Raw genomic sequence first — 22021 nt, 5'->3', positions numbered from 1 at the left:
AGATATTCAGAGGCCCCTGAAATATCTCAAAGATTTGTTTTCTCTCCTTATTGAGAAAAAAGAGATTAAACTAACTAGGTATATTTGATATATTAAATTACATGGGAAGCATTGTCAAATAAGTAACATTAACAGTTTATTAACAAAGTGTCTATACAGGTATGTTATAAGTGTCCCAGAAATTGTAGGAAATTCCTAGAAGTCGTATAGGTCCTGCCATGAAATTTTATCTGTCATCAAAATTAAGGCTCATACAAAAAGACTGAATTAGAATATCAAGAAAATGCCCTGGGCTTCCCTAGTGGCACAGTGGATAAAAATCTGCCTGGCAGTGCAGGAGACACGGGTTTGATCCCTGGTCTGGGAAGATCCCACATGCCATGGAGCAACTAAGCCCTTAAGCCACAACTGCTGAAGTCTGTGCTCCATAGAAACCCATGCTCTGCAACAAGAGAAGTCTCCGCAATGAGAAGCCCAAGTACTGCAATTAAAGAGTAGCCCCTGTTTGCCACAACTAGAGAAAAGCCCTAGGAGCAATGAAGACTCAGCACAGTCAAAAGGAAATGAATAAACAGTTTAAATACCCTAAATGACTTTTATGAAAACATATATACACAGTCACCCTTCTTAATTCGGGGTATCATATCCTTCAGACAACCTGATGAATATTCTTATAAAATGTTTTATCTATTTACATAAACTCAACATCATAAACATGATTTCATCAAGATGAGATATACCCCCTGATATAGGTCAGAAGATCTATAGGTTATCAAATCCCTGGATGCTGGATATAAAAAAAAAAATCTGCATTACAACATCTTTTGTAAAGGACTTTCTCTATTTGATACTTATAAAGACTCAGAAAGAAATGTCTTCAAGAGTAGAAATTCATCACCTCGGGCAATATTATGCAAAGAACCATTTATATAAGACTTCATAAGATGAAATTAGTAGAGGAGCTATGAACTGCCTTAAACTTTTTGAATAGTGTGGAAACATAGGTTAAAATTTTGAATTGTCACTTGACCCCAAAAGCCACCTTTAGAAATCAGTTCTATAACATAAGAGCACCTATACGCAGAGAAAGAATAAGGAAAGATATTCCCTGAACTGTTATATGTAGTGGGGAAAAGTAAAACCAACTGAATTCCTGGGAATAGTGGAATAGTTGAAACCAATGTGGGAGAATCCATATCATGAAACAATCTCTGACTCTTTCATTGAGTTTTGTCTGTATGTGCCAATGTGTTTTGTTAGGATGGGGTGACTTTGTCACACTGTTGGTGGAGCTGACCCTGTCATTTTGGGGTCCTCAGCTACTGGTCATCCTTCTTCTACTGAATCCTCACCATGTCATCTCATCTCCTGCCCCACGATACTGTCCAGAGATTCAAGGTCCCCTGCATGATGAATCTCCTCTTGCCCAGGCAAGCTACCATCTTGCTTTGGTCCTGTCTATGTGTTGGGACTTCAAGCCTGCAGTCACATTCCAGGGCAGCTGGACACTTGCATCTCCAGGTCTTGGCATACCTGGTCTTGCTTCCAGGTAAATGTCTGATCATTCAGATAATAAGAGTCTTTGGTTTTCTTGGTGTGATTTTTTTGGTCCAGTATAGGAAGGGGCAATGCATATGTCTCCTTCGTCATTGCCAGCATCCTAGATGGCTGGACTCATGTCTAGCCCATATAGATACCCAAGGAATATTGCGATAAAGGAATGTTGCCACGCTCTCCGTTACTCTTCAAGATCAAACTATTTTCTCTAGTGTAGTTGTCTTTCATTTGAAAAAGATTTTTTTTGCCTAGCCAATAGCATCCTAAAACCTTAACAGGCATAATGTCTGGCAACAATATTTCAGTTGAAAAAAAACAAAACTTTTAATAGGCAAAACCTGGATAAAATACGGCAATTATGAATGGCTGGGTTTTTGGATTGGTGAATATCAATAGGATGCAATTAAAAAAAAAAAAAAACAGGTGGGACTTGCCTGGTGGCCCAGTGGCTAAGACTGTGCTCCCAATGCCAGGGGCCCGGGTTTGATCCCTGGTCAGGGACCGACATCCCACATGCACCAACTAAAGATCCCAAGAGCCACAACTGAGACACAGTGTAACCAAAATAAATAAAAAGAAATATTTTTTTAAAAAAGGAAAACCTGCCATTTGGAACAATTTGGGAAACTGAGGATTATTATGCTTTTCGAGATAAGTCAGACAGAGAAAGGCAAGCCACACGATCTCATTTATATGTGGAATCTAAAAAAGCCTAATTCAGAATAAATATCCAATAGTGTTGCTTATATGTGGTGTCGAAGAAAGTGGTACAAATGAACTTGTTTACAAAATAGAAATAGAATCACAGATGTAGAAAATAGCCTTATGATTAAAAGCAGGGGTGGGGAGGAGGGTAAAGTGGGAGATTGGGATTGACATATACCCAATGCTGTATATAAAAGAGATAACTAGTAAGGACCCACTTATAGCACAGGGAACTCTACTCAATACTCTGTAATGGCCTATATGGGAAAAGAATCTAAAAAAGAGTATATTTATGTATATGTATAACTGAATCTCTAGTCTTTCCCATTCTGTTGTTCTCCTCTATTTCTTTGCATTGATCACTGAGGAAGGCTTTCTTATCTCTTCTTGCTATTCTTTGGAACTCTGCATTCAGATGCTTATATCTTTCCTTTTCTCCTTTGCTTTTCACTTCTCTTTTTTTCACAGCTATTTGTAAGGCCTCCGCAGACAGCCATTTTGCTTTTTTGCATTTCTTTTCCATGGGGATGGTCTTGATCCCTGTCTCCTGTACAATGTCACGAACCTCAGTCCATAGTTCATCAGGCACTTTATCTATCAGATCTAGGCCCTTGAATCTATTTCTCACTTCCACTGTATAATCATAAGGGATTTGATTTAGGTCATACCTGAATGGTCTAGTGGTTTTCCCTACTTTCTTCAATTTCAGTCTGAATTTGGCAATAAGGAGTTCATGATCTGAGCCACAGTCAGCTCCTGGTCTTGTTTTTGCTGACTGTATAGAGCTTCTCCAACTTTGGCTGCAAAGAATATAATCAATCTGATTTTGGTGTTGACCATCTAGTGATGTCCATGTGTAGAGTCTTCTCTTGTGTTGTTGGAAGAGGGTGTTTGTTATGACCAGTGTATTTTCTAACATTTCTTCTAACAGAAGCAGAAGATACTAAGAAGAGATGGCAAGAATACACAGAAGAACTGTACAAAAAAGATCTTCATGACCCAGATAATCACGATGGTGTGATCACTCATCTAGAGCCAGACATCCTGGAATGTGAAGTCAAGTGGGCCTTGGAAAGCATCACTACGAACAAAGCTAGTGGAGGTGATGGAATTCCAGTTGAGCTATTTCAAATCCTGAAAGATGATGCTGTGAAAGTGCTGCACTCAATATGTCAGCAAATTTGGAAAACTCAGCAGTGGCCACAGGACTGAAAAAGGTCGGTTTTCATTCTAATCCCAAAGAAAGGCAATGCCTAAGAATGCTCAAACTACCACACAATTGCACTCATCTCACACACTAGTAAAGTAATGCTCAAAATTCTCCAAGCCAGGCTTCAGCAATATGTGAATTGTGAACTTCCTGATGTGCAAGCTGGTTTTAGAAAAGGCAGAGGAACCAGAGATCAAATTGCCAACATCCGCTGGATCATGGAAAAAGGAAGAGAGTTCCAGAAAAGCATCTATTTCTGCTTTATTGACTATGCCAAAGCCTTTGACTGTGTGGATCACAATAAACTGTGGAAAATTCCGAAAGAGATGGGAATACCAGAGCACCTGACCTGCCTCTTGAGAAACCTACATGCAGGTCAGGAAGCAACAGTTAGAACTGGACATGGAACAACAGACTTGTTCCAAATAGGAAAAGGAGTACGTCAAGGCTGTATATTGTCACCCTGTTTATTTAACTTATATGCAGAGTACATCATGAGAAACGCTGGGCTGGAAGAAACACAAGGTGTAATCAAGATTGCCGGGAGAAATATCAATAACCTCAGGTATGCAGATGATACCACCCTTATGGCAGAAAGTGAAGAGGAACTAAAAAGCCTCTTGATGAAAGTGAAAGTGTAGAGTGAAAAAGTTGGCTTAAAGCTCAACATTCAGAAAACAAAGATCATGGCATCCGGTCCCATCACTTCATGGGAAATAGATGGGGAAACAGTGGAAACAGTGTCAGACTTTATTTTTGGGGGCTCCAAAATCACTGCAGATGGTGACTGCAGCCATGAAATTAAAAGACACTTACTCCTTGGAAGGAAAGTTATGACCAACCTAGATAGCATATTCAAAAGCAGAGACATTACTCTGCCAACAAAGGTTCGTCTAGTCAAGGCTATGGTTTTTCCTGTGGTCATGTATGGATGTGAGAGTTGGACTGTGAAGAAAGCTGAGCGCCGAAGAATTGATGCTTTTGAACTGTGGTGTTGGAGAAGACTCTTGAGAGTCCCTTGGACTGCAAGGAGATCCAACCAGTCCATTCTGAAGGAGATCAGCCCTGGGATTTCTTTGGAAGGAATGATGCTAAAGCTGAAACTCCAGTACTTTGGCCACCTCATGCGAAGAGTTGACTCATTGGAAAAGACTCTGATGCTGGGAGGGATTGGGGGCAGGAGGAGAAGGGGATGACAGAGGATGAGATGGCTGGATGGCATCACTGACTCGATGGACATGAGTCTGAGTGAACTCTGGGAGTTGGTGATGGACAGGGAGGCCTGGCGTGCTGCGATTCATGGGGTCGCAAAGAGTTGGAGACGATTGAGTGACTGAACTGAACTGAACTGGACTGATAACTGAATCACCTTGCCATACACCTGAAACAAACACAACGTAATTTCAATAAAAATTTTAAAAATAATAAAAGATACCATAATTTAAAATTTTAAAATGAAAATTAAGAAAGGCTGACTCCTAGAAACAGACAGCAGAATGTGATTGTCAGGGCTTGACAATGGGGGAAATTGAGAGATCTTGGACAAAGGACACAAACTGCCATTCTAAAACGAATAATTTCTGGGGCTCTAGTCAATAGCCTGGTTACTCTAGGTAACACTAATTAACAAGACTGCACTGTATACTTGAGAGTTACCGAGAGTGTCGACCTTGAATGTCCTACACATGCAGAGAGACACAGGCACACAGGTAATCATGTGAGATGGCTGAGACGTTGCCTGTATTATGGTAGTCATTTTGCAATATCAGTTGACCAACAACACGAAGGTTAGGGGCTCTGATGCCCGCACAATTGAAAATCCAGTGAGCCCTCTGTATTTGTGGTCTTGGATCAGTGAATTCAGTCAACCGTGGATCGTGTAGAACTGCAGTACATATTTAGTGGGAAAAATGATCCACGTATAAGTGGATCCGCTCATTTGCAAACCCATGTAGCTCAGTGTATCAAATCACCACATTATACTCCTTAAACTTACACAGTGTTACATGTCAACTCTATCTCAACAAAGCTGTGGGGAAAGTAAACAATAAAAGCAGGAGGCATAATATATGTGGAACTTAGAAGGATGGTAACGATGACCCTACATACCAGACAGCAAAAGAGACACAGATGTAAAGAACAGACTTTTAGACTCTGTGGGAGAAGGCGAGGGTGGGATGATTTGAGAGAATAGCATTGAAACATGTATATTATCATATGTGAAACAGATTGCCAGTCCAGGTTCGATGCTTGAGGCAGGGTGCTCAGGGCTGGTGCACTGGGATGACCCAGAAGGATGGGACGGGGAGGGAGGTGGGAAGGGGGTTTCAGGATGGGGAACACATGTACACCCATGGCTGATTCATGTCAATGTATGGCAAAACCACTACAATATTGTAAAGTAATTAGCCTCCAATTAAAATTAATTAATTAATTAAAAAAAAAAGCAGGAGGCATAAAAGGCTAAAGAGGGAAAGTAAACCGTGATTTCTGAGGAGCTGCTCTGAAGTCAGAGTTTAACAAGTCTTGGGGGAATTTCCATCAGCGAAGTGAAAACTGACTTTGATCACGTCTCTCGATTCTGAAATTCATGATGTAGATCTACTGGGAAAATGTACGTCCCCAGATGGTGCCTTTGCCTCCTCGTCAATAAATCTAGTAAGTTTACCAGGTGAATCACTTTGCATCTGGGAGAGCAATTTGCTCCCCTCTGGGTGCATCAGGATGACCCCAGCAAACAAGGTGCTGGAGACAGCAGGTAATAAGGGGGTCCGCTGGGAGGAGAAGCCCTGCTACCTGGTCTCCCATATACACTCTTTGTGGGTCAGACCCAGCCTGTCCAAGATGCTTCCGCCTTCTTGGGGAACCTGGCTGCTTTCCTTAAGGATCTGAGACTCTCAACCTCAAGAAAGGGACAGTGGTATGGAGACCTTTTCAGTATTCCCTTTCCCCATTCAAAACTTCCTTATGGAGTCTGCCATTTTTTTCAGACTTAACCTTCAGTTAATTTTCTGTTCAATAGAAGCGTATTTTATCTTCTTTCTTCTAATATTGTCCCCATTCTCTTTTCTATTGCTCTGCTTTCTTCTTTCTTTGATTTCTTTTACTCATTAGTATCACTTATCGCTCTCCAATACTGTTTCACTGTCCCTCTTTTTGTTTCCATTTAAAACCGTTTCACATTTTCTTTATTGTATTTTGACTTTCAGTGTATTATTAGCAGCTATTTTTGAAAATTCCATATGGTCCATGTATCAGCTAATATCACCCTTTATTTATGTTTTCTTTTGTCTCTGTTCTCTACATTTGGGTTGTGCTTCATCACTCAGTCGTGTCCAACTCTGTGAGACCCCATGGACTGTAGCCCACCAGACTCCTCTGTCCCTGGAATTCTCCAGGCAAGAATACTGGAGTGGGTTGCCATTTCATTCCTCCAGGAGATCTTCCCAAACCCAGGGATCGAACCCACATCTCCTGTGTCTCCTGCATTTGCAGACAGGTTCTTTACTGAACCAGGGGGGAAGCCCTTTCTCTACATTTAGTTGCTATAAATTTACATGTGATAAAATTTGCCTCTTAGTTTCACTTCATTCCTTTTCCAGCCATTAGTATGTCTCACCTTTGTTTTTCTATTTTAAGATTTTATTTTTAATAGATAATACCTTTTGTTATTGTATTTTTATGGATAATGCCATTTATCTCAAATTATTTTACATCATTTTCAATTAAAATGCTTTAATCACATGTAGACAGATATACACCATTGTTTTCTCTTAGAGGTTTTCCATATTTGTAATCACACATCAGCTCCTAGATTTAACAGATTTTATGCTATATTAATAAGACTTTAAATTGCACTTAAAAACTATTTTTATGTTGGCACATAGAAATCCAAAAAAAAATTTTTTCCTGGCTTTGCTTTCAGTAATTCCGAAAATCACTCTTAAATAGTCCAATAATTCAATAATAACCAATAATATTGGTTTCCTTCTTTAAATTTATATATTGTCAATGACAAAAAGTCTTCCTTCTTCACTTTCTTTCTTTACAGCAAAGGCCATGAAATCTGAAAAAATGAGGAATAGAAGGAGTGAGAGAAAATATTTTTACTTAGTGCCAATCTCAAATGTAAAGCTTTTCATATGTAGCCTGAATTGGAAGCCTTGTCATTGTTGATGCTTTTGTCAGGGTAAGATTATTCCTTTCCATTGTTAATACCTAAATATTTCTATCATAAATGTATGTTGAATACCTTAAATTTTATCATATGATCTTCTGCATATATTAAAATGATCATCTACTTTTGTTCTTTTAGCCTACTAGTTTGGGTAATCATGCAGATGAAGTTTCAACTGTTCAGCTTATCTTTATGTTCAGCTAAACCTTTGATTAAGTGCTTGATGTTTTAATGCACTGTAAACATAATTTTACAGTTATTCTGTAACTTTTTTTTAAAGTTTTTGCTTATGTAATAGAGTTGGCATTGTCTTTTTCATACTTTGTTATTTTTTTGCTTCCAAAGTTATGTTAAGCCCATAATATGATTGATGGAATATTCTGTTATTCTCCCATTAGCAGTGGTTCATAGATGTTATTTATATCTGTTGTGTTTGGCACACTTCAACATCGAAACATTCTTTGGTATATCTTCTGGATGAATTTTTCCTACTGCTCAGTGTTATCATGAGGAACTTTATATACTTATGTCTTTCTATTATGTCAATATATTTGGGGGGGGTAAGTTAAAGTCTTCTGGAGTTTTGTCCCCCAGTCTCCTAAATTTCCAAATTTACTGGCATAGATAATGGTGTCGTTGTTGTTCCGTTGCTAAGTCACGTTGGACTCTTTGAGACCTCCTGGACTGCAGCACGCCAGGCTCCCCTGTCCTTCACCATCTCCTAGAGCTTGCTCAAACTCATGTCCACTGAGTCCGTGATGCCTTCCAACCATCTCTTCCTCTGTCACCCTCTTCTCCTTTGGCTTTCAGTCTTTCTCAGCATCAGGGTCTTTTCCAGTGAGTTGGCTCGATGATTGTAGTATCATGTTATTTTTCTAATATTTGTCAACTTCTCCGTCCTAGCAACATTTTTTAATTCTAATATTATTTGTGAATTCTCCCTTTTTTAGAAACCTAATGCTATATCAGAGATTCTCAAGAATTCCTGGAATTGAGGGTCTGGAAGTGACACGTCTTGGCCTGAAATACAGAAGAGTTAAACATTCCTACCCCTTACCTTGACACTGAACTGTCAATCCTTATACCCTTTCACAGCCTCCATTATGTATAACTTCACAATATAATTGATTTTATTTTAAACCTGGTTGACCCCATTATAGTGTATAAAACATCAGTCTCATAATGTTTCCAAGTGAAGTGATCTGGGGACTTTTCTTCATATTTCAAATTAGTATTGGGTTCATGGGGAACTCATTGCTTTTCATGCTTTGTGTGTGTATCTTCTTAGATAAAAATCACCTGAAAAAACCCATAGATTTGATCTGTATACATCTGACCGCGGTCAATGCTTTGACCATCTTGTTCAAGTTGATACCAGACATTGTGTCATCCTTCGGAGTAAAACATTTTCTGGATGATGTTGGCTGTAAGGCCACTTTGTACATATATAGAGTTACCCGGGGTCTTTCCATCTGTACCACTGCTCTCCTGAGTGGGTACCAAGCCATCACTATCAGTCCTGTTCATTCGAGGTGGGCGTGGCTTAGATCTAAACTCTCTACGTGCATTTACTCCTCTTTCCTTTTCTTCTGGATCACCAACATGCTCATCTATAGCTACATCATTGAAACTGTAGAAGCCAATCACAATGTCACGATTGTTGGTTTGGAGTATTCGACACTACACTGCCAAACGAATCAGTTGAGACAGAATCATTCGGTTGCATTTGGAAGTGTCGTAATAATTCGAGATCTCCTCTTTGTGATCCTCATGATGTGGTCCAGTCTCTACACCGTGAATCTCCTCTACAAACACCGCCAAAGGGCCCAGCACATTCACAGCCCCAGCCTCTCTCCCCAGTCATCTCCTGAAATCAAAGCCACCCACACTATTCTTTTGCTGGTAAGTTGCTTTGTTTTCTTCCATTGCTCAAACAACTTCATTGTCTTCTATTTGTTTCATAAACCTGAGAAAGATTCAAGACTGAAGAGAATTACTGGGATATTTTCATCCTGCTACCCAACCATCTGCCCTTTTGTGCTGCTGAAAAACAGTAAGATTACTTCCAAATTGACTTCTTCCCTCTCCAAGCTGAGAATCATCTTTTCTTGAAAGATATTCAATAGATGGTCTCATATCCACAACTTCCTGTGACAACCAAAGAGTCTCTATAATTTACAGAAGGAAAAAAAAAATGCTGTGTGGCTCTTGAACTCTGAAATGGGGCTGATATGAATTCAGACAAGTTTTCCATTAAAAAATACATACAGATTGGAAGTCTTATAATGAAAAAGAGCACATCAATATGAAATTAATAATTTCCATACTACTTGTTTACAATATTTTGAGTCAAAATGTGTTATACAATGTGATTAAAACTAACTTTATCTGCTTGATTTTGCTCTATTGAAAATGTGGCTACTAACTCACTCAACTAACTCTGGGAATTCAGTAAGTCCCCTACATACGAAATCTGCAGGCTGTGAACTCTCCAAGATGTGGATGTTGTTTGCAATCATGTCCAATCACATAAGTTAGTTCACATAGCTGGAGTACATTGTCTCCTCCACACATTCTCTGTAAGTGGTTGTGTTTTGCGTCCTTTACTGGACAGTACTACGTAGAGTTCTGTGGTACCGTACCTTTATTTCAAGCCAGATCTACAAGAGGATGACTTCATTGAACTCTCTGGTGTGCAACGAGGAGCTTACTAATGAAACTGATGAAGATCTGATGGAATCAGAAGCCCAGAGAAAGGACAACGAGAGACAAGAGGAAGAAGAACTCACTGAAGAACCGAAGAGATTCACGATGCAGGAAAGGGCAAGGGGATTTTCTTCATTCCAGGAGGCACTGTTCATGTTTTGAAGCACGGGACCTGAATGGAGAATGGTACAGGGAGGTTGCGGCAGCTGTTCAGAATGCAATCCAGTACTACCATGTCATCTATGAGGAGAAAAAAAAAAAAAAAAAAAAGAGCTACGAACCAGACATCACTGGATCGTTTCTTCACGGGAGTAGATAAAATGGAATCCAGCAAGGAACCAGAATCTGTGCCATCAACGTCAGGAGTGGGTGAATTTGTGGCTTGCCCTCTGTCTCCTATTGCTGATGACCCTTCGGCTCTGCCATTCCCCACCATGTCTCTCTCCTCCCGTTAGTGATTCTTCTGTCTTGTTCACTCGGTGCCAGCCCCTGTATGCCAGCTGCTGTACTCCACTACTGTACTTTTTGAGGTTCTCTAAGATTAAAAATGTTTTCTGTATTTTTAGTGTCTGGTTTCTATGTATTATTTGTGTGAAAAGTATTATAGATCTATTACGGCACAGTACTATACAGACAATTGCATTGTCGACTTAAAAAAAAATAGTCACCACCTAAAAGTTGACATTTATGTTTTATTTGGTGGGAATTCTTAGGACTTCAAGCCTGGGAGGCAGCATCTCAAATGACCCTGAGAGAACTGCTCTGAGGAGGCAAGGGGATAACCCAGGTCAGACAGAGGTTTTGCAACAAAGGGCAGGTAGTCAGAACATCAAATGATTATTATTAATTAAGGAAAACCAGATATTCCAAGTGAAGGAATTCAGTGCTTTTTTATGCATGGGAAGACACAAGATGACCACATGACTTCATTACCACATTGATGTTTTAGTTATAAGGAAAGCCGAAACAGCCAAAGGGCCACCTAACAGGATACACCTGGGAGCAGCTGTGATTTGGTCAAAGTTATTACCATGCACATTTACACCACATAATACCAGTGTGTTGGGTTTCAATGTGTGTACTTTCTTCCCTGGAATGAGATTTATAAACTTTCCTCTTGGCTTTGAAAGGGAAAAAAAAAAAAAAAAAAAGCTCTGTTAAAGGTCCTCTGCAAAGTCCTTCTCAAGAATATTAAGTGGCTCACATGGGCATGTACAACAATTCTTCAAATGTCACAGCCACTGCCCGGCACCCCTCATGCCTTCCGGCCTTAGACTTGCACTGTCCAGGATGGCAGCAACTAGACATGGGTGGCTATTTAAATGGAAATTGATTTAAATTCAGTGAGCTTAAATAGTCACTTTTGTTCTGGTGAACTCTGAATAAGATCTGTACCTGAGTTAACAGAATCTTATGAGAATCAATTTCCTGGTTATTGGGAGTATGCTGGGGCTTCCCTGGTGGCTCAGTGGTAAAAACAAAAAACAAAAACCCTGCCTGCCAGTGCAGGAGACGCAGGTTCAATCTCTGGGTCGGGGAGATCCCCTGGAGAAGAAAATGGAAACCCACTCAGTATTCTTGCCTGGGAAACCCTATGGACAAAGGAGCCTGGCGGGCTACAGTCCAGGGGGTCACAAAGAATCGGACAGGACTGAGCATGCACGAAGGCACATGGTGCCAGGAAGGCTAAGATGGTATCCATGGCAGGGAGCTGGGTGAAGGGTACATGGGAAAGCTCTGTGCTAATCTTTGCAACTTCTTGTGAGTCTAAAGGACTGCAAACTAAAAAGTTACACCCCTCCAAAAAAAATCACATCCACAGGGGCACTAACCAGGTTTCAAACGCTCAAAGGAACCACAGGGGCCTGGTCGCTAAGATACTGGACCACCTAGATGCACAGTGTTTCTGCAGAGATGCTATTGGACGGCGCTGTCCGAAACCCGGCGTCCACTGGACCGGGTTCCCTCCCATTCCAGCTCTGGAGCCCTCGTTGGCCTCCTCGCGGCCCCACACCCCACCCTCACCCATCCAGATGCACGCTCTGATGCTGCAGCAGGTTGCTGGGATGCGCAAAGCCCTTGCCACAGAGACCACACTTGTAGGGCGTGTCTCCCGTGTGCAGCCTCTCGTGGACTGCGCGGTAGTTCAGGTCCTTGAAGTGCCTGGGGCAGAAGCGACAGGCGTAGGGGCGCACGGGGCTGTGCACCCGGCGATGCTGCAGGAGCAGCGAGGGCCTGGAGAAGGCTTTGCCGCAGGCGTCGCAGGTGTAGGGCCGCTCGCCTGTGTGCGTGCGCCGGTGGATGGCAAGGTAGGATGATTGCTTGAAAGCCTTGCCGCACGTGGTGCACCGGTAGGGCCGCTCCCCCGAATGCACGCGGCGGTGAGAGGCCAGCGCGTTGGACTGCTTGAAGGCCTTGGCGCACAGCGGGCACACGAAGGGCCGATCGCCCGTGTGCACGCGCTCGTGCACCCGCAGGCTGTGACTGTGGGTGAAGCGCTTGCCGCACACCCCGCACGTGTGCGGCTTGTCCACGCAGTGCTGCCGCCGGTGGAGAAGCAGGGCCGGCCCTGCCGCGAAGGCCTTGCCACAGTCCGGGCAGGGGAAGGGCCGCGAGGGAGCGTGCAGCGGCTCGTGGCGATGCAGCTCGTAGGGGGTCTTGAAGCGCTTCGGGCAGGACTGGCAGGGGAAGGGACGCTCGCCCGTGTGGATGCGGCGGTGCTCCTAGGGACAGGGAGAGCATAGGGAGTGAGGACACGCATCTCTGCACGACACTCCTCTCCAGACAGATTCACCCCTAGTCCTCGTAGGTCTCCGGGAAAGAGACTAGGTTAAAGTATACATTTGTTGTGGTTTAGTTGCTGATTCACGCCCGACTCTTTGGCGACCCCATGGACTGTAGCCCGCACGCTCCTCTGTCCATGGGATTTCCCAGGCAAGCATACTGGAGTGGGTTGCCATTCCCTTCTCCAGGGGCTCTTTCTTCCCAACCCAATTGAACTCCCGCCTCCTGTTTGGCAGGTGAATTCTTTACCACTGAGCCATCAGGGAAGCCCATGAAGGTACACATACCAATTGTTTAAGCATTTTTTAAAACTACAAATCAAACTATCAAATAAAATAAGTTCTTCCTTCTCCTTAACAAACAGACCTTCACCATGATCTAGAAGCCTAGGTTCGAATTCACAATTTTTAGAATCCTCAGAATTGCACACTAGAACTTGGTGGCCCAGGTCAGCTGGCAGGGGCTTCTCAGGCCTCAGGGGATATTGCACCCACAGATGGACAGCCCTGCCCAGATGCCCAAGCCTCCCTGCCTCCCTTCCAGGCTAGAGGGTTATGCCTGCTAGAGGGGGGCAAAGTGCACCTGGGGATGGTGGATCTGGAGACAGCCCTGGAAGCAGCCTTAGGGCTCCTTGGGCAAAGAATTTCAGGGTCCCTGGACTCAATGGACGTAAGTTTGAGCAAACTCCAGAAGATAGTGAAGGACGGGGAAGCCTGGCGTGCTGCACTCCATGGAGTCGCAGAGTCAAACGCGACTGAGCAGCTGAACAACATCTGGTTCAACGCCCCGCCCCGCCCCTTTCTACAGGCCCCGCCCATCTCTGGACACCCCACCCATCCCCGTTCAGCCCTACCCCTTTTCTGCAGGCCCCGCCTCCTTTGGCCCCGCCCCGCGGACCGCACCTGTAGGTTGCTGGCTCGCTTGAAGCGCTTGCCGCAGGCGTCGCAGCCGTGCGGCCGCTCGTCGCTGTGCACCAGCCGGTGACTCTTGCAGTCCGAGTGGCGTTTAAAGGCGGCCGCGCACAGGCCACAGCGGAAGGGCCGCGCGGCCGTGTGCACCACCTCGTGGCTCAGCAGCTCCCACGCGCGCTTGAAGGCCTTCCCGCAGGCGGCGCAGCTGAATCGCCTGGGCCGCGCCAGTCCCTCCCAGCCCTCAGAGCCGGCGCGGAGCAAGCCTGGCCCCCTCTTCTCGGAGCGCTCCTCCACGGAACCGTCGGGCACCAGGCGCGCGGTCGAGTACGCCCCGTGCTCGTCAATGAGCTGCACCAGGGTGCCCGACTCCGCCTCGGCTCCTCCGGGCGCCTGGGAGAGGTGGAGAGAGGGCACAGTCCTAGGGTTATCCGCCCCCTCTCCCCCGATTCCACAGCTGCCTAGGCATGACCGTGGCTTGAAACTGCAACTGTCTGATCTGCAAAATGGGCAGATAACGGGACCTCCCTCCTGGAGCGGCGGCGATGTGGATCAAATGGGTTATGATTGAAGTCCTGTCCCCTCACTCCACGCCTGGCCCTTCTGATGCCTTCATCTGAGGAAAAGGCAGCTTCTTCCCTTCCAAATGCTCGGGGCAAAAACCTGCTACCTCTTTCTCACACACCTTCATCTAATCCCTTATTAAGCCTGTTGGCGCCAACTTGAAAATACATCCAGAATAGGACCACATCTCATCACCTCCACAGACAGCACCCTCTTATGAGCCCAATCATCTCTTGCCCGTGCAGCGTGCTCAGTCGTGTCCGACTCTTTGTGACCCTATGGACCGTAGCCCGCCAGGCTTCTCTGTCCATGGGATTCTCCTGGCAAGAATACTGGAGTGGGTTGCCGTGCCATCCTCCAAGGGATCTTCCCAACCCAGGGATCGAACTCGCGTCTCTTATGTCTTCTGCACTTACAGGCGGGTTCTTTACCGCTGGTGCCACCTGGGAAGCCCCATCTCTTGCCCGGGTTACTGCAATTGTCTGCTCTCTCGGTTCCCTGCCTCAAACCCCAATCCCCAGGTCTGTTCCCCACGCGGTCGCCAGAGGGCGCCTGTTAACACCTACGTGAGCTCACGTTGGTTCTCCGCTCAGTGCCCTGAAGAACCCGAGTCCTCACCAAGACCCAGGAGGCCCTGCACTACCCGCCTGCGTTCCCCCTTTGACCTCATCTCTCGCTGTCTCCCCTAGGCCCACCAGGCTCTGGCCACACCCAAAGCCTCCTCAAGGGAGTTGGTGCCTGGAATCCTTTTCCCCTCCCTCACCTTGATCGGGTCTTTGGTCAAATGTCACTTCTCCCCGAGACTTTTCCTTCTCATCAAGCCCGGAGGTGATAGACCTGGGGATCAAACTCATAGCTGCTTGAACCTCTATGCAGACTGAGACCCAGCCCCTGGGGTGGGGGGGTGGGGGGTGGGGTCTCACCTCTTCTTCTGTGTCCTCAGCATCCTCAGGGTGTGTCATCAGGTGAGATGGATCAAACCCCAGACAGTCTGGGGGTTCTCCGGGATCCACTTCTCCATCTCCCAGCTTCATGAAGTGGAGTCTGTCCCTGATCAGCTCTTGGGCTCTGGATGCTGAAGGGAGGGTGAGGCAGGGCTGCTACAGGTCAACTCCTAGTGGTGAGGAGGCAAAGGGGGCTGAGGAAGAAAGAAGGGAGGTGACAGGCAGGGTTTTCTCCACGCCGCTGGTGTTGAAAGGGAGAACTCCTCAGAGTTCTCATCTGCCCTGGGCGGGGGGTGGGGGCGGGAAGGGGGGGTTGGCAAGGAAGGCCTTTTCTCTCCAAGACCCTCCTCGGAACAATGGCAGACATTCCCATGGCCTCCGCCACCAGCTACACACTGTACTCTCCCTCGCCACAGCCCTGAAACCGGTGTCCTCGCCCAGCCTAGCTCCCGGGCCTCCCTGCCTCCAGTCTCTCCTCTCCAGTCCATCTCGCACACGGCCCCAGGAAGGTCTTTCTACACCCAGAGCTGATCTTGCCTGTCTCCGGCTCCCAACCCGCCCATGGCTCCGCAGTACCGTGGGACGGCGTCAGGCCCCTCAGCCTGGCCGTCCAGGCCCCTCTGATATGTCCCCCGCATCCTCTCCAGCATCACTCTCGATATGTTTGCCCGCGGACCTTACATTCCAACTGGCAGACCCTCCTTCTGCAAGTAAGTCCTTGACTCTTCCGTCAATGGGGCGTTTGCACCTGTTGTTCACCCACATCTCGGAGCCTCTGTTCTCTGTCAGAATTCAACTCCTGCCTCAAAGCATAATTCAAACCTGTTACCTGCACATCCATTCACCCTGACCCTCCCCATTCATACACACAGAGATCACTCCCAAACATTGCCCAAATTTCTCCAAACAATGGTCTCTCCCAACCATTCATCCCCCTAATTCTGACACACAATGAACTCGCCCACCCCAACTCCCACCTTCGCACCCAATAAACTCGCCCACCCAGAGGCCCCGCCTGCTTTTTTTGACAAAGGTCTTCCAGGCCCCGCCCCCTTGACACAGTCTCCTGAAGGCCTCCCCGCTCCTCCTCCGTATGGACCCCCTTTCCCCCCTCCCCCCATTTTTTCTTGACCTGGGAGACAAGGGTCTCGTCTGTTGAATGGTCCCTGTCTACTACCCCACCCCTCTGCTGGAAACTTGGTATGTCCTGGAGTGGTGGAAGAGAACGGGAATCGGGCGAGACCATTACCCGAGCGGGGAGGGGTGCGAAGTATAAAGGGAGTCCCTTCAACTAGGACTGAGCGGACCTCTGGCTCCCCCAGTGCCTTTCAGATTCGACCCGTATCTTCCCAAACTTCGTCGGCTCACCTTTCGGTTCAGATATATTGCGGATTCACAGGAGTCTGCATCCACAATAGGAATGGAGGCAGCGGCCCCTCCCCCACCCGAATGCGCATGCGCAGTGCATTTCGGGTACAGTGGCTGGTTTTTATCTGGAGGTTAACAAGGGGTTTTTCTCTTCCTCAGTAACTTCACTGCTGCTAAGTCACTTCAGTCGTGTCCGACTCTGTGCGACCCCATAGACGGCAGCCCACCCAGCTCTGCCGTCCCTGGGATTCTCCAGTCAAGAACACTGGAGTGGGTTGCCATTTCCTTCTCCATTGCGTGAAAGGGAAGTCGCTCAGTCGCGTCCGACTCGTAGCGACCCCATGGACTGCAGCCTACCAGGCTCCTCCATCCATGGGATTTTCTAGGCAAGAGTACTGGAGTGGCTTGCCATTGCCTTCTCCGAGTAACTTCACTAATCTCCACTTAACATCAAACCACTGCTTCAGTCTCTCAAAAAGAAACGGGGAGGGCAGATATATAGTAATAACCAATTACTGATGTGCTTAACATCCGCTAAATATAAGCACAGCATTCTCATTTTTCAAAACAGCCTTGGTGCATTACTCTTAGCCCCATTTTCCACATGAAGAAACTGAGGCTCAAATAGAAGGAGCCTCAACAAATGCGTGACAGCCGTATTGGTGGCCTGCTGTGTATGACTCCATTCAGACATTCTTTGCTAAAATGAGAGCCATTGAAAGTGCAGGGGTGGAGGTTGAGCAGGGAACTACCCTCCTCTCTGCTGTGTGTCCTTAGGAAAGTCACTGAACCTCTATGATTTAATTTCCCCAGCTGGAAAGCCATCACGATAGCCACCTCCTTGAGTGTTTGGGGTGATCTTGTAGGTAAACCACCTGGCACAATGAGGGCTGATTAAATATCGGCATGGGGGCAGGCACAGGATTTTGATGAGGGAAGAAGGCCAACTGTGAAGAGAGGTCTGTACTATCTACACAGAGAAGAGTTACTGCTACCCTTTCTTTACTACAAAGAACACAGGCCCACAGCCTCAAATGGCCTTCTTCAGCAGACTGGGTTTCAAACCATGTTTTTGGAACCCTAGGGTTCTTCCCAGGTTCATGAGACCAAGCTTGGGGGTGCAGCAAGGGGGCAGGACCCTGTGTATACCAACTCCTGCTTTAACTTCAGTGATAATTTTGATGATGACAGGCAGTCTTCCAAACATATTGCATGTATTATTCCTTAGTTATTCTTCAAACTTATCAGATGGATACTACTATTATTTCCATTTTACAGATGAGGAGATTGAGGCACTGGGCATTTAATAATCCTGCAAATAGCAATGAGTTCCACAGAACATCCCAAGTCCTACTCTACTACCCCCAGTTTGTTTGCTTTGTTCATACATTTTCTTTTAAAAGTTTTTTATTTTTACTTTTCAATTGGAGCACACATTCGTTTTCTAATGTAACACTTATGTCCCAATTCCTTAACACTTGAATTCCTGGTATCAGTTCCTCTTCTATGTCCCCCAACTCTACTATGACTCTAACACTCCTAATCTCCCCTGTAATACCACAGCTCTCAAATTCTGAATCGCCTCCATTCGTTTAATCAACAAAATTTATGGAGTGTCCCCTCTGTGCAGGCACTCTTCTGGGCACTGGAATTTTTCATGGTAAATAGCACAAGACCTCCCCCTAGTGGGGAAGATGAGCAATTAAAAGATAAATGCTGCTGCTGCTGCTAAGTCGCTTCAGTCGTGTCCGACTCTGTGCGACCCCAGAGACGGCAACAATATACTTTTTTAGATTCTGATAAAGCTTCTGTAAGAAATAATACAGGGAGATAGGATAGTTGCTGGTGGTAGGAAGAGGGTGGTGGGCTACTTTAAATAGGGCTGTCCAGGGCATCCTCTCCTGGGAGGCCTGAAAGGCAAAGAGTTGGATGAGCAATCCAGGAAAGGGACTGGAAGGGGCAAACAATGAATTAAGCTGGTTCTGTTTTTGCAAAGGGATGGAGCCCGCTGTAGGTGAGGCAGGATGGCAAGTGATAAGAGATATGTCCGGACAGTTAGGAGTCAGGAAACTCCAGTTCCCTTTAACATCCCAATTCACCCTGTATATCAGCGCCGGCCAACAGAACTTTCTTTGATAATGGAAATGTTCTACATTATCAGTGTCCAAAACAGTATTTGCAATGGAGTGAGCGTGGCTGAAGAACTGAATTTTTAATTATATTTCACTGTAAGTTAGCCACATGCGGGTACCTGCTACGATATTGGACAACATAGCTGTACAGTGTGAGCCGCTCAGTCATGTCGAACTCTTGTGATCCCATGGACTGTCGCCTGCCAGGTTCCTCTGTCCATGGAATTCTCCAGGCAAGAATACTGGAGTGGGTTGTCATTTCCTTCTCCAGGGGATCTTCCCGACCCGGGAAGGGGATCCAACCCGGGTCTCCTGCATTGCAGGCAGATTCTTCACCGTTTGAGCCACCAGTGAAGCCCATACAACTTCTGATTACACCTCAACATCAAACTCTGCCTGTAACTCCCCCGCCCCCAACCCCAAACATTCCAGTGCTCCCTACAAGCCTCCACTCGTCTCTATAAGAATCCTGTAACAACCGCACAAACAACCCTATTCTCGTTCTGGTTCTTTTTACATATGAATTCGCTAAAACAGTCCCACTCCCCTAGTATCTCATAACGTCCCCAATTTCACACCCGATTCCCCATCACACCCTCCGTTCCTCCGAGCATCTCAGTTAGTTCCTCGGGCTGTTATTCTATTTTTTCCCATGACAACCCTTAAATCCCTTCATCTCACCCCCATTTTCGTCTGCCCCAGGGTTGCCATAGCAACGCCAGTTTCTGATCTCTCTCTACCCGCAGTCCCCCGTAGCAACCCTCCGCGCACCTAGCCAGGCTCATTACTATGGAAACCGGAGCAGTCTCCTCCACCCACCTCACGGTGAGATGTTCTGAGACCCAGACCCTTTAGACCCGAGAGAGCCAGAAGAAACTAGGGGGCCCCACAATGCTCAGCGAGCAAAAGTTTCCCCCCGCCCCCAACCTCACCCATTCTTCGGCTTCCATCCGACCCTGCGCCCGGCACCGCTCTAGTAAAACTCCGGCCGGCAGATTCTACTGCGCAGGCGCCAACGCTTAGCGGTCGGAGCTGGAGGCGCTCAGCTTGCCGGGAGTTGTAGTTTTCTGGCTGCTACAGCGGAGACACCGGTGGCCAATGGGTGAGCCGGATAAAAACAGTTACTGAAGATGAGAATCTTCTGGCAGGCTCCAATGTCACCATAGCAACAATGAGGCATGATGAAGCACTAGCCCTGCAAGCCAGGCTGCCATTTTTATTCTTTCATCTTTCTTGTTCAGTGCTCACTTTGCGCTGAACACTGTTCTAAGCACTGGAGATACAGTGGGAAACAAAATAGAGCTTATACTTTGACGGGGAAAGATGGACTATTAATAACAAGGAGGAACACATCGTTAGAGCAAATCGCTAGAGCAAACGGTATATTAATAGGTAATTGAAATGCTTTGGGAGAAGAGGGAATGCAGATTATGTGAGAACATCCGTACACGCTCTAATTCATCTATTTCACAAAGCCCTGTGAGAGAGGTACCGCTGTCCCCAATCAGTAACAAACAGAGATTAAGCTACAGAAACAGAGATTAAGCAACAGAAGGGCACATGGCAAGGAGTGGAGCAGGGATGTTAACCAAGACCAGTGCTGACCTGGTAGAGATGTATGGCACAATTTTTCAGGCAGTGATAGTCCTTGTGAAAAATAGAGCAGAGAAAGGGGGTGGGATGGCTCTTTAAATGGACAGTTTAGGGATGGCTTTTAGAAGAAGGTGACATTTGAGCAGAGGACTGAAGGGATTGTGTTGGGCATGTAGAGCATGTTAGAGGTCCAAGGGTCACTGAACTTTAGAGTTTTCTCTTGCCTTCCTCAAGGGGAAACTGTTACACACGATGTTCCCTCTGCAGAGAATGCACTTCCCCATTCTTACCCTGTCAAATGCATCCTTCAAGATCCATTTCTCTGAAGAAACTTCTGCTCTGTCCCGTTTTGCTGACCATAAACCTCTTCTTCCTCTGAACTCACATCCAATCCATTTGTCACAAGAAAGCTGCCAGGGGTAATTTTATTTCTGTACATCCAGTCGTGCCATGGGTGTGTGTGTGTCATTCACTCAGTCGTGTCCGACTCTTTGCGACCCCAGAGGAGCCCGCCAGGCTCCTCTATCCATGGAATTCTCCAGGCAAGAATACTGGAGTGGATTGCCATTCCCTTCTCCAAGGGGATCTTCCCAACCCAGGGATCGAACCTGGATCTTCTGCATTGCAAGCAGATTCTTTACTGTCTGAACCACCAGGTGTGCCCCATCAAGCCATGCCCTTGTGTGAAAAAAAATTTTTTTGTGAGATTTTACCCCATCTCTTTTTTAAAAATTAATTTATTTTGCTGCATCGCGGGGCACCGACTCTTTAGTTGTGCTGTCTGGGCTTTAGTGGTTGTGGCGTGTGGGCTTAGCTTCTCCTCAGCATGTGGGATCTTAGTTCCCCCAAACAGGGATGGAACCCACATCCCTGCATTGCAAAGCAGATTCTTAATAACTGGACCACCAGGGAGCCCCGCCCCCCATGAAAAACTGAATGGCTTCCCACTGCTCCCAGAATGAAGACTCATCTCCTGTTCCTCCTGTACATTTAAGGTTCTGATGTCACTATCCACATCTCTGCCTTTCTCATACCCTGACCCTCTTCTACTAGCCCTTCTTCAATTTATAGTACAGCTGAGCTCTTTCCCTCCTAGGACTCTCCCTAACCCACGTCCAAAAATCTAAGTATAAAACAGTTAAGTGGGGAGGTCTATAAAACAGTTAAGAGGGACATTGATGTGCACTGGACTGCGGTGGGGTTTGCCTGCTCAGAATTCTTACTGCCTCCTTTCTTGAACAACCCTCCCTTTTCGGAACCTCACTGGTGGTCCAGTGGCTAAGACTCCATGCTCCCAATGCAGGGGACCTGGGTTCAATCCCTGGTCAGGGAACTAGATCCCACATGCTGCAATGAAGACTCAGTGGAGCCAA

The 22021-nt window shown here is 46.1% G+C and overlaps 2 protein-coding genes across 21 annotated transcripts; one reads left to right on the top strand and one right to left on the bottom strand.

Moving 5' to 3' along the window:
- The first annotated feature begins 8831 nt into the window (after positions 1-8831).
- On the top strand, positions 8832-9998 carry LOC102390353 (vomeronasal type-1 receptor 2-like). Its single transcript, XM_006067412.3, has one exon. It carries the CDS (start codon positions 8832-8834, stop codon positions 9759-9761), a length of 930 nt encoding a protein of 309 aa, XP_006067474.1. The 3' UTR covers positions 9762-9998.
- A 1029-nt stretch (positions 9999-11027) lies between these two features.
- Positions 11028-20118, bottom strand: LOC102390690 (zinc finger protein 501). 20 transcript variants are annotated; one of them, XM_006067416.4, is made up of 5 exons: positions 19988-20118; positions 16237-16354; positions 15535-15749; positions 14042-14440; positions 11028-13078 (listed from the first exon to the last, which is right to left on the bottom strand). In XM_006067416.4, exons 3-5 carry the CDS (start codon positions 15643-15645, stop codon positions 12377-12379), a joined length of 1212 nt encoding a protein of 403 aa, XP_006067478.3. In that variant the 5' UTR covers positions 15646-15749; positions 16237-16354; positions 19988-20118; the 3' UTR covers positions 11028-12376. The 20 variants fall into 20 exon arrangements, with proteins under 20 accessions (XP_006067478.3, XP_025125205.3, XP_044786752.2 ...); XM_025269420.3 differs by having other exon boundaries at positions 15535-15725; XM_044930817.2 differs by having other exon boundaries at positions 15535-15686.
- Positions 20119-22021: the final 1903 nt, after the last annotated feature.

Source organism: Bubalus bubalis, chromosome 18 (genome assembly GCF_019923935.1).
Source record: "Bubalus bubalis isolate 160015118507 breed Murrah chromosome 18, NDDB_SH_1, whole genome shotgun sequence".
Classification (NCBI taxonomy): Eukaryota; Metazoa; Chordata; class Mammalia; order Artiodactyla; family Bovidae; genus Bubalus; species Bubalus bubalis.
The sequence above is the reverse complement of the archived record's forward strand: the minus strand, read 5'-3'. Positions and strand labels throughout refer to the sequence as shown.